Here is a 13,466-nt window from a genome sequence, read left to right as displayed (position 1 = left end):
ATTCTTAAAATTTTATAGGCAATTTTAACGTTTTTCATATACTTCGTAAAGCTATTTAGGTATTTGCGCCTGGTAGTCATCATCTCGTTGCAGAGCTGATGATGGAAGATACAATTCCTTAACGGTAAAGAGATAGGGGGTAGATGGCTTCCGTTGTTGCAACAATACGTTTACTTTAATGATGATGATTACACGGGAAACCTTGTCAATACTAGCAAACCGCTTTCTTGGCCTAATGGATAGGTACCTGTCTACCTTTAGTCAGTAATGAGATTTCTCAACCGTTGCATTTCTGCTAATGCCCGTTCATCGTGGGGTTTAGTTAACAGTTTAGTGGGTTCTAAATCAGATAGAGCTATTCCTTCCAGTTTTTACTCTGCTGAGAGCTACATATACTTGTCCCTTAGCAAAATTATTTTTTCCTAAATCTATAACAGCTTTATCGAGGGTTATACCCTGTGGTTTATGTACTGTTACAGCCCAGCATAAAATAATAGGCAACATTCAACTTCTTCAACTTCAACATTTATTCAGCAAATAGGCCACAAGGGCACTTTTACACGTCAACATGGAATTTACATACAAACAAAAACAAGCACATTAACAATTAGGGTTACCCTCATGTGGCAGAACAATATTGGTCAGAAACACACTTGGCATAACATGTTTCGCAGAAACACTTTCGGTCAAATGATAATTTTGCATAAAGGTATAGTTGGAATTATTAATACCACGCATACGACACATTTTGCAGCACATTGTTTCGTAGAACATTACTTTGGCCGACTTTGGTTTAGCATCATTTTAGATACCATAATAATCCTATAGCATACTATTATAATTGCATAATTATTTTCTGCTAAGTAGGCATAATAGGATTGATAGGTATCTTACGTCCCCAACACACCCGACGCTATCAAAAAGGTAATACAGTCCCAGAGTCACCGTTAGGTACGACGACGAGCGTAGCGAGGAGGAGTGTTAGGTATATTGCGTCCCCAACACACCCGACTCGCTATCAAAAAAGAAATGCAGCCCCAGAGTCACCGTTAGGTACGACGACGAGCGAAGCGAGGAGGAGTGTTAGGTATCCTGCGCTCTCAACACACCCGACTCGCTATCAAAAAATAAATACAGTCCCAGAGTCACCGTTAGGTACGACGACGAGCGAAGCGAGGAGGAGTGTTAGGTATCTTGCGTTCCCAACACACCCGACTCGCTATCAAAAAGAAATAGGGAGAATTATAAATAAAACAATAATAATAATAATAATGGATTTATGATAAATAAAGAATAACAATTGTAATCTTTTTATTTTAATTTCAAATTAGCACCTAGCGCCTTCAATAAACCAATTTAGGCGGCATGACAACTTTATGCCGCCTAAATATTATGTAAAAAAAGTATCTGCGAAAGTACTATTCGTTTAGAAGACAGTTATGCTCATTAACATTATGGCAATATAAGATTCGATATTATAAAAATCTGCGAATTGATTTATGCCAAAGCATACTCTGCGTAAGGTGTTTCTGCCAAACGTTAATTCTGTCAAAAGACGCAATAGCTACACAAAATTACTAGCTTAAATTAACTTAAATTTACTTAGAGATGTAAAGGTCTCTAAGTGTCAGAATCATTAAAAATATAGGTATACACAATCAAATTAAATACCGTAAAACTACACAACTATAGTGCGGGGCCCCAACTGTGGTCCAGCTAATATGTCAAACAAAACCAACTCGATGGCAACTAGTAGTGACATCTAGTTTATTATTTGAATATTTTTTCGTTTATTAATGTTCGTACTGCCGAGTGAAGCATTTGACCGTTAGGTGGCGCACTTTTTCAACTTAGTCTGTCGCATCAAAGAAATACCGATCGGAACGTGTTTGAAAGAACTCCGTAAACTTTTATTCAAAAATACTAGTTAAAGTGAAGTCAGCTACTCAGAGTTGGATTTATATGGAAGGTAATGATTCTTGCATTAGATTAAAGTTTCATTTGCTGTAGAAATGTACTGATTTAAGAAAATATTTTTTTTTTATTGTTCTCTTACCCTCGGGTCTCAACTATAGTCCTAATTTTTTCATGGACCATAATTTAAACCGAACTTATTTTTGTTGTAGAAAATGATGTCACGGGACAAATTAATGAGAAGAAAAGTTGGGGGGCGGGCATACAAGTGTTATAGTGAAAGGCAAATGGAACATTGCCTTACGGACATCACAAATAAAACCCTAACTCAACGCAAAGCTGCCAAAAAATATAAAATCCCTAGAAGCTCGATAATTTTGAAATTAAAAGCTCTTCGAATGAACAAAGTTAGAGAACCGGGCCGTCTGCGTATTTTTTCAGATGCCGAAGAAGCTGCATTTGTCCAACATGCAATTGAAATCAAACATCAAACGAAAAGTTACAAAAAAACGGTTGATTCTTCCTCAGAAAGCGATGACGACATCGAAATTCCGTATGCTTCAGACTCGTCCATGGATCTCTCGAACGAGTTCGCAGATGAACCTGCAGCTGATATTCCAGATACAGCTGATACGCTACATTCTACGCAGTTTATTCCCAAGCCAGTGTGCCCGGGTTCCCAAAACAGTGGCCGGGACAAGTCAAAACAATCGATAGTGATGGGGCGTATGTAAACTGTTTGACACGTTGTGGACTGTCTTGGAAATGGCCTGAGAAACAGGACTGTATATACTATCCAATGGACAAGATTATCTCCGCAATAAAGGCCCCGACAAAACTAGGCACTAAGCGGGCATTGTTCCGTGTACCGGAACTTGACTCTAAATGGGGAAAACCAAAAAAAAAAAATATGTTCCTCAATACCTACTAATGGTTGATTTTTAATATAATAGTTGAGAGTTAATTATAAAGAACGTCGCTTATTTTAATAATTATATATTAATAATTTGATTAATTAAAACCTGATCTCACTTTAATTGTGTTTTTTGATGTATCTAAACCACGATGTTAAAATAAATCTCTCAAATATAGTCCTAATGTACCATAATACGCGTTTTCAGTACGAATAATAATCTGGCCTATAGTTGGCCACATAACATACAACAATGGTCCAATTTTAATTAAATAAAAAATTAATTATATTAATCATATTTTTTATTTTCACTCATATATATTAATTTGACACGACTTACTTTATCTAAAAACATAAACGGGGTTTTTATATGTCATTTTATGAACGAGAGGGACAATCTCAAACTTGAAATCCGACTAATCCGGACTATAGTTGTGTAGTTTTACGGTACAAAATAAAATTAAAAATTTAGTGATGTATAAGGTCTCCAAGTGTCTAATGCTAAAACTAAGTTAAACAATATAATTCAGCAATATATGAAACGGTCATTTGGTTCCAGTTTGCCTCAGCAGGAATTTTTCGTTTTTAATATGATTTGAACAACGAGTACAGGTCACGATATTACCTAAAGCGATTAAAACAGCACGAAGTAAATTGTCTAGATTTGTAGTTACTAGTCTCGTACGCTGCTGAGGATATATCATTTTATTGCAAATGGTGCACACCACATCATGATGGCTATATATATTTACATCACTAAAAAGCAAAAAATAAATAATTTTTAATTAAAAAAAAAACCGCCTTCAAAAAATATCCAATAAAGAAAATAGTAACTATATACACAGTAAGATAAAACACTAAAAAGGTTAGAAATAATAAAGCTTTTTCTGTATTATAAATCCAAAGTTCGTTAAAGAACCCCTTTACAAAATATATTATTTACTTACAAATCAATAATAATAAACAATATTTGGAGTCGGTGCCAGCAACGATATAAAAATAACTAGTGAAACTTAAATGTCGTTTTCAATTCAATAACTTAGAAATTAGTAGATAATGTAGGTATGTTAACAAAATCTTAATCCCATTATATCGTTGCTGGCACCGACTCCAAATATTGTTTATTATTATTGATTTGTAAGTAAATAATATATTTTGTAAAGGGGTTCTTTAACGAACTTTGGATTTATAATACAGAAAAAGCTTTATTATTTCTAACCTTTTTAGTGTTTTATCTTACTGTGTATATAGTTACTATTTTCTTTATTGGATATTTTTTGAAGGCGGTTTTTTTTTAATTAAAAATTATTTATAGCCTAGCGGTTTTCTCGCCTACGTCAGCAATGCACATTGCACGTTTTTGAGCGCAGCGTGGTGTTTCTTACATGGCTATTTAAAACATTTAATAGTTTTTATAGATGTAAGTATTTAAGGTTTCGTAATTATGTTCTCAGATATAATTTATCCTATTCTAGGATGTCACATCTGTATGACAAACTTTATATAAATTCGTGAAATTTTAGCGTGATTGCTCAACAGTCCAAATATCCAACTATACAAACTTACACATTTATAATATCAATGGAAGAACACTGGAAGAAGCTGTCAGCGAGAAAAATGGTCCATACACAAACGTAATTTGTAACGCTAATAGTTTGCCGGTTATTTGCCGACAGAGTGCGCCTTTGTGCGCCTGTCGGGCTGACGGATGGGGTTTGATTCGAGCATTATACTCGTATCCCGAATTCCGAATTGAAGTATACTCGTAGGTGTTGATTTTGCGAAAAAAAGAAACGATTTCACAAAACAGTCTAACATTCTATCTTTTTATGGTCTAAATTTACAGTTCTACTTTATCAAATGGCGTTTAGTTTTACTAATGTATATGGATGAATAATTTACCTTTTAAAAACGTCATTTTTTAAACAGTTTTTCCGATAATTTCAAAGTTAAGTAAACGTCATAATTTCATACAGGTTTGACGTTTAAAATAACACTTGCACTCTCTGGGCTGTCAAACGCGCTGCCAACTTAGGTACCTTGGCCTGACTCTAACATAGTTTCGCATGTATTTTTCATAAATGATTATTTTGCATTAATTACTAAGTACATCTAATTATCTATAAGTAATCGCCTATACGTGTAACCGTACATCAATGATATTATTTTGCCCATATGAAACCATAGCTCCCGATATTTCGACGCAGTTATAGCCTGTCCGATTTCTAAGATCAAGTTCGCCATACATTTACTATGGCGTACTTGATTTTAGAAAAACGGACAGACTATACCTAAATGCATCTTGTTCCCCGGTAGCTGAAGATAGCGGGTGGGTGTCGGCGTTGTGTAGTCCGCGGTCGGTTTACCCTCATTCGTGCGCGTTGGCTGCGTTCGCTTTCAACGTGACCACAGGTCGCGTCCACACTTGTTGGTCTATCCAAGCACACTATACTTACAGTGGCACTACGCTTAGTTCATTTATTATTCAACACTGTTTCCGAAATTAATTACGGTAAGGTTCCGTGTCACTTTCATTGTTTAATGGAAGGAGATAGAACTATCGTGTTTGTTTTGCTGTTAAAACACGCTCAAGTAATTAGTTATGTTAATTGTTTGACTGTTTAGTACGAAATGAGTATAGTTAGATATAATACAGTGTAGTTTACAAGGACGAAGTGTTTGAAACTATTTACATACTGTTCTAAGTAGTTTCTTGATAGAGCTTCGTATGACTATTTAATTAATTCTAGAACTTTGCGGTATAAATTCAATTAAAACAAATACATTCAATTGCTATTTATGCATTATAGACGGCTTTTTTAATGATATACGAGGCAAATTACAACTAAAGGGGCCACTGGTTACCAGTTCGCCGGAAGATATCGGCCTGTCATGTATTCGAAAAATCTGACAATCGCGAATAACTGACAGGCCGATATCGTCCAGTGGGCGCCTTAATCAAATGCCTGAACGACGTCATGCTGTCTTTTAGTGAAATTGGAAATAGATGAATATATGATGTTTGGTTATAATAGGTTATTTGAATTAAAATTTATTTATTATTTACTGACGTATATAATTTAAGTTTTTATATTAAATTTGAATCACTTGCCTAAAAGAATCAGTTATGTCTAAAGGTCTGACTTTCAATACGCAAAGTTGTTAAACGTTGAGTGATTCATGTTCAACTATCGGTCGAGGCATTCAATTGGGGGCCGGCGTTTAATGAACGGACTAGACATATAATAATCTGGCTAATTTAACCAAATGGCTGAAACATTTATACGTTTCTACTCACCCCCTCTAAGCTCGCAGAGAAGCGTGAAGTTTCCGCCCTCTTCTAAGGGGCCGACCACACCGGCGACGTCGCGGCCCTGCTCGTCGTACAGCAGCAGCTTATGTGGAGGCACTGGAACAACAGAAACAATTATGATATACAAACTGTCCTGACGACTGGGCTTCAAAATTTGCCAGCGTAAATTTAACTCTGTACTACGGGTAGGACGGTGGTCGTCAGGAGGATACACAGGCCATAAAAGCTCTTGTTGAAATTGTGAATGTTATTTCGCTTTATGTATGCAGGGGAAGTACCTCCACCTTACAGAAAACCGCAGCCAAATAACACTAGACCTTACTCATAGTGTTGTGTTCCTGTCGGTGAGTAAAGGTTGCCACAGCTCAACGAGGGTACGGAGTGTTAGAGTCAGCAACGCGCATATAACTCCTCTGGAGTTGCAGGAGTACATAGGTACGGAGACTGCTTACCATCAGGCGGGTCGTATGCTTGTTTGCCAACTTATTTACCAGAGTGATGCCAGGTAGACCCAAAATGTTAACAGAATGGTGGACGCTTTCGGATGAAAGGTGCGCCGGGCGTCGGTTGGATTGCTGGGTGGACGACATTCGATAGATTGCGGGTCACTTCTGGATGAGATTAGCTCAGGATCGGGACAAGTGGCGTACTAGAAGAGGCCTATGCTCAACAGTGGGCGATCAAAGGGTTATAAGATGATGATTATGTTGCTAATAAGCGGACCTTTTTGGGATATGTACCCTCGTCGTCCAGCTGCACCGCGTCGACGACTAGTAATGCTGGTCGAGACATGGTCACAAAGTAGGCCCGGCGACTGAACGCCAGGGGGTCGGACCAGTGGAAGTTCTTGTTGATACTTCCAACTTTAGCAAGAAATATCTATCATACGATAATTACCAGTTGCTCTTTGGTGGAGCAAAACATCGTGATGAAACAAGATTATTCCGCAGGGTTGGAGGGTCCAATGGCATTCGCTTTGGTATAACCTGTATTAATTATTAGGATAAAGTTGCCAAAAATTTGACCTTTAAGAACGCCTTTCCAGCCGGAGATGGGAGGACAATCAAGAGCTGTGGTTTTAATACACATATCTCTTCTCCACCCATCTCCGCGTCAGTGCAGAGGCAATCTTAGCACAGCGTTATAAACAAGGAGGCTCCGTACAGATAAGAAGGACTTACCAACGACGGTGAGTCGAATCTGAAAGTTCCTCGTCGGCGAGTTCTTAAAGTCGACTCGACACCGATATACACCCTCGTCGTCCAGCTGCACCGCGTCAACGACCAGTGATGCTGGTCGAGACATAGTCACGAAGTAGGCCCGGCGACCAAAAGCCAGGGGGTCGGACCAGTGGAGGGCCTTGTTGAAACTGCGGCCGCGGACGTCGAAACTGGGGACAAAAAAGGGGGATTATAATATATTGTTTTTACAAGGTGTTCAAGAACAAAAAATTGTTTATTTTAATTTTGTCTATGGCCAAACATATTGCCTGGCAACACTTTATTTCTCTAACTTCCTTCTTAGACGAACACGGCCATGGCGTGTTGTACTAGTGGCATTTAATTTGTTTTTCTATAAAATAAATGTATAAAAAGTTCATACCATGTTTATTTCTACTACATGGTTTGTGGTCCTTCGTAAAATCAATAAAAAAGTGAAGTTTTTCGACTATATTGTACAGTTCGCGTGTGCAAGTGCGTGTGCCGGGCGTGATCCTATTTGGCAGGAAATCTACAATTTTCGTCTCCGCCCGTGTGTCGTTGCGGCCCGTGAACCATCGCTTGGCGAAAATCAACAATTTGTGAATAGTTATACCAAGTACGGCTATATTCCATACTTTGTGCATAATAAAAGGTCGGGTCGACTTTCAAGAATTCGGCAGCCATTGCTCCGCGGCTCGTACCCACTTCAGTTCAAAGTTAAGCGATCTAATCAGTGACGTTCGGTGACAGCTCTTTGTTCTTCATGTTGGCAGCAGTGTGCAAACGTCAAACTATGGACGGATGACACAAATGTCAGAATGACATTGACGTACGAATGACATCGTCGAAGAGGTTACGCTATTTATAGAATTTAGATTGTTATTTTAAAATGACTCCAGAGGAGAAAGCTACAATGGAACAACAACTAAAACGTCTGAAGGCTAAGCGGAGTGCGCTTAAGGGAGCGATCACACGAGCCGAAGCCTCCGCAACTGACTTCGCAAGTGGCAAAGCCGCCACGGAAGGCGAGTTGTGCGCTAGAAGAGAAAGTATTGTCAGTACGTTTAAAACATATGAATCGGTGAATCTAGATATATTAACAATAGATGAAAGCGATAGTGAAGACATTTCGGTGATAGAAAACAAATTTTTAAAATAATAGGACAATTAGATGGGGCCATAAAAGCTTTGAAAACTCCACAGAGTGACCTTGCACAAAATTCACAGACTTCAAGCTCTAAGATTCCTAATATAGATATCCCTTACTTTAGTGGTAAGGATTTCACAAAATTCAAACCTTTTATGGACCTCTTTTGTGCGGTATTTGATAAAAACCCAACACTGATGTACAAAAACTATTCTTCTTAAGAATATATGTAACCGATGATGCCTTAGGCATCACAGTTAACTTGCCAATTGTTAATGAGTCATACCATGAGGCGATGGATTTGCTGAAAAAATGCTTTGACATTAAACCACGCCTAATCAGCAACCATATTGCTGTGATTTTAGATATACCTTCCATGCAAAAAGGGACTGCTGCTAATATTAAGACTTTTATTTCCCAAATACACTAAAAAACTTGCAGCAGCCCATGAAGGACTGGGTTATGCTATTAATATCTCTTTTAACTAGAAAGTTGGATCCATATACCAACCGCGCATATCATTTAGACCGTGTGGACCCTGATCAAATGCCAACTATGGCTGAATTTATAGCCTTTCAATTGGCACCTGTGAAAGATAGGCTAGAATTGTAAAGGTCATTCCAGGACCTGATGGTAGGGTAAGAATGGCAGAGGTAAAGATGGCTGGCTCTGGAAAAATATTTCTGCGCTCTTATAGGAAGCTATGTCCTTTACCCATTAATGATAATTAATTTAGTTATTTTTAAGGCATATGTAATGCAATTGGATTAAAGGCTTATTTAATTATTTAATTTAATGCAATTGTTATGTTTTAATTGTGTATTCTGGCCGCCCCAACTATGTTCAAGAACAAAAAATTGTTTATTTTAATTTTGGCCATGGCGTGTTGTATTAGTGGCATTTAATTTGTTTTTCTATAAAATAAATGTATAAAAAGTTCATACCATGTATTATTTCTACTACACAAGGTTTTATTTAACTTGCAATGTACCTATGTATGTAGGTACGGATCAAATCTTGCAAGTTAAATTTGACCCACTTCCCGGTTACCGATGAAGCTCAAAATTTGCATACATATGTAAGTCGGGTGACAATGCAATATTATGGTACCATCGAGCTGATCTGATGATGGAAACAGGAGGTAGCCATAAGAACTTTGTGATAAAACAATGTAACCTAATTGTGTTTGGGGTTTTTAGAATTATCTCGATGTGTATCTCCAGGCAACTATGCCTTGGATAGAAAAGTACAGTCAGCGATAAAAGCTTTTCCCAAAAATTATTTTTATGCCTAAAACTTATTTCGTTTGAACCTAGCGATCATATAAAATATGTTCTGTTTAAACGTTATAATTGACCCAGAATTAAGACTTACAAATAATAAACAGTTACAAACGAAGTTAGGGGCGATATCTAGTATTAGAGTTCTGTTGGTTCTATCTAGAATTCAATTAACATAATTTCCTGCTAAGTATTCTTTTGAAGTTTGTTAAATTTTAGTTAAATTTTATTTATTAATAGCTTAAGTCTAAATGTCTTACTGTACTTATATTGTTTATCCTAAGATACTGGAATAAGCTGTGGTTACCTATAATTGGACAAACATCTACCCTTAATGTTATGTAAGCTACAGATTATTTTTTCTCTGATGTAGGTATTGTCTGTTGGTGATCCTAAATAAATTAAAAAAAAAATTTTGAGAAATTTTAAAGTGTTATAAAATAAGCCATTATTAACCGGTGGGTCGAATGCCCGACGGTGAGCTTAAAATAGTCCAAAACTATCCTTGGATCCATGTATGTCCTTAAACTACGTCCAAAAAAGAGGTATGGGGACTGTGAATGTCATCTCGCTTTGTGTGGTAGGGCACAGCACAGCGGATGACATTCCAGATCTAGAACAGAGCCTACCTGGGGAGGTACCTCCACCTTACAGAAAACCTCAGCCAAATAACACTAGACCCTACTCATAGTGTTGTGTTCCTGCCAATGAGTAAGGTTGCCAAAACTCAACGACGGTGCGGAGTATCAGGGTCGGCAACGCGCATGTAACTCCTCTGGAATCGCAGGCTACGGAGATTTCTTACCATCAGGCGGGCCGTATGCTTGTTTGCCACTGAGGTAGTATAAAAAAACCTTTTTTTAACCCTAGAAATTGGTTCTGAACGACTTGTAAATGTAGATTTTATTTAGATCCACAAACACATTCCTAACATATCTGAAATTGTGTCTCCATTACATTTTAATTAAGTTGAAAATCCCACGACTCCTCATTACTGTAGTGTAATTAAATACAGGCTGTTTGCTTCGCACATATCGTGTACTCATATATAGTGATTATCGTTTGGAACTGAGTCTCGTAGCGCCGTAGCGTCTCCGTAGAGCGTCTACGGCGTAGCGAGACCACAGAGAATTAAACCCACCAGAGAAACAGCTTTGAACCGTTCTGATTATTATGCATTAAAGTACCTTAGGTTCAGGGAGCGGAGTTTAAAAAAAACGTACCTCATTTTTAGATGACAATACGGCTGCGAAAAATTTAATTTGCTAATCTTGAGGATTTTTTTCTAGTGAGGTCATTGATTCGAATAAAAATCGAATATAGGTTTTAGACCTTTAAAAATTTGGAACAATTAGGCAAAAAAACAAACTATGAATATTGCTTCTCAAAATGCACAATTTTATTTTTGAGGGAACTCATCGATTACCTACTTTATTCTTGTTAAGACTAAGAACAAATTAAAAATCAAAAATATGATATCCGCGGTCCCGAGCACATACGTTCATCTCGTTCATGCTTTCGCTCCGTGAAAGTGAGAGAAGAAGACGAACCTACGGGGCCTCCACTTCATGGGACGCCCATTACTCCGTTTTAAGGAAAAAAATACCGCTTTACAAAAAAACCGGTTTCCGATCCCTGGTTAAACACAACCATACCCTATCTACTTGGGTATATGCTTTACCCGCGTATAGCGAAACATCAACCATATTCAACCAGGGATCGGAAACTGGTATTTTTTGTATGGGAATGAAAACGGTATTTTTTCGTTCTTTGTTAATTATTTCATTTCTAATTGGGCAATTTAATCATACGAAGTCGTTATCTAAAAACGCAACCGAGTCCTTTGCAGAAAACCGATTCGGATCCCTGTGTTTAACATCAACTGCCACATAACAAAAAACTGTATTGAGTGCAAGAACTGCCTTTTAAAAGGTGCCAAGGTCATACGCCATTATGCCAAAAAAAACATTTTATGCCAAAAATGCCTTACAAGATCTTGGAAAAGAGCTGGCCACTGGATACATTTTTATCAAACTTATAGCCAACCAGCGCAAGTGAACTTGCTTTCACATAATAAAAAAATGCGTGGAACTCGTTCCATCCGTTTGAGAGCTAGGACGCCACAGACATTGACGTCAAACATATAACACCCCTCTTTTTAGGTCGGGGGTTAAAAAGAACAAAGTGCGCATAGCGTAAAAAAAATTACAACTTCTCCGATAATAATAAAACAGAAATGAATGTTAAACCTATTTAGCAATCTTCTACTTACCCTCCATATAATTTCACACATTCTTTACAGGTTTTTTTCTGCCCTATTAAATTTTGTAAGAGTTCATGTGATATGTAGATACTTATTGTTAACGCATCAGCGGTCAAACCAGTTCCGGAGGGGTGAGGACTGCGGAGTATGACGTCACGAGCGCGGCGACCACTCACCGCGCAAACCACACACGGCTCTCAACTACCGCCTCATACATACCTAAATCATTGTTAAAATACGAAATTAAAATAAGTAAACGTGAAGCAGGAGTTTTCTTGAAGAGTCATCCCCTCAGCTGAGCTGTTCATCAATAACAGCTCCGACACTGATTTTACTCTGAAGACTGGTAAATTTAAATTATGTATGGCTCATGATTTCATTTTCTTTCTGCTGTTAGTATGTACGTTAGCATTTTAATAAATAAATAAATATTTTAGGGCCTCATTACACAGTTTTTTTCATTATTATGTACCTACTTAATAATGAACCTCCAGGTCCTTGTATATGATCCCCAAAGTACCTGGATCATATACATAGGTATTTGTATATGATCCCCAAGTATGTTAAGTACACTACATTGTACTCCAAATCCATTTGTATATGCGACTGTTTGCGTTCCTAATATAATTATTTTTAAATTGAACGACGGGTCTTTTTCATACTACTTATATAACCGCCAGTGAACACAGCCAAAGTAGGTATTGAAATCACACAGAAAAATTGATTAAATCTGTAACTCTGTTATATTTCATTCTCTGTGACTCGACGCCGTGGGTTTAAGCCAGTTACATACAATGAATTTACTCATTTTCAAGTACACTTTGATTACTGCTCTGTTTTAAACCTAGTCTCTTATTTTGTAATGATGTGAAAAGTTTTCCTAAAAACATTAACTTAACAAGTTTAAGTCAAGTCTCGCGTTTGTGTTAACTAAACTTATAAGTTGTTTAGATAAGAAAAACTCAATAGAAGAACACTGTGAAAGTCGCTTTAGCGTATTTAAATTAAATTGAAATATTTTATTAGCAGAACACCTATACATAATATTGTATACTCGCGTGCTCTCCTATTCTTAAGTACTTAGGTATCTATTTTATCTTCTTATTATATCTATTTTAATTTGATTACAGGTAATTCTGTATGAAATAAAGTTTTTCTATTAATTTAGCGCAAAGGAATATTCGAGAGTAGATAAATGCGGATATATTAATGGAGTAATAGTGTGTAATGATTTTATGAAACGCAATTGTTTTTTGTATGGAAAGCGAACCACCTTAAGTGTTTTACTTTATTAGGTACTAAATTAATATCTTACAATATAATAATACTATATACGTCCCACTGCTGGGCACAGGCCTCCTCTCACGCGCGAGAGGGCTCGGGCTATAGTCCCCACACTAGCCCAATGCGGATTGGGGACTTTACATACACCTT

The 13,466-nt window shown here is 37.2% G+C and overlaps 1 protein-coding gene across 1 annotated transcript in view; it reads right to left on the bottom strand.

Moving 5' to 3' along the window:
- LOC133531254 (hemicentin-2-like) overlaps positions 1 to 13,466 on the bottom strand; it is a 247,491-nt gene that overhangs the window by 66,903 nt on the left and 167,122 nt on the right. The window contains exons 4-5 of the mRNA XM_061869391.1: positions 7,322 to 7,530; positions 6,126 to 6,236 (exon numbers count right to left, since the gene is read on the bottom strand). Coding sequence (XP_061725375.1) covers positions 6,126 to 6,236; positions 7,322 to 7,530 — 320 coding nt within the window. The remainder of the gene's footprint in view (positions 1 to 6,125; positions 6,237 to 7,321; positions 7,531 to 13,466) is intronic.

Source organism: Cydia pomonella, chromosome 2, assembly GCF_033807575.1.
Source record: "Cydia pomonella isolate Wapato2018A chromosome 2, ilCydPomo1, whole genome shotgun sequence".
In the NCBI taxonomy this organism is placed as follows: domain Eukaryota; kingdom Metazoa; phylum Arthropoda; class Insecta; order Lepidoptera; family Tortricidae; genus Cydia; species Cydia pomonella.
This window is presented reverse-complemented; position numbering and strand designations above follow the sequence as displayed.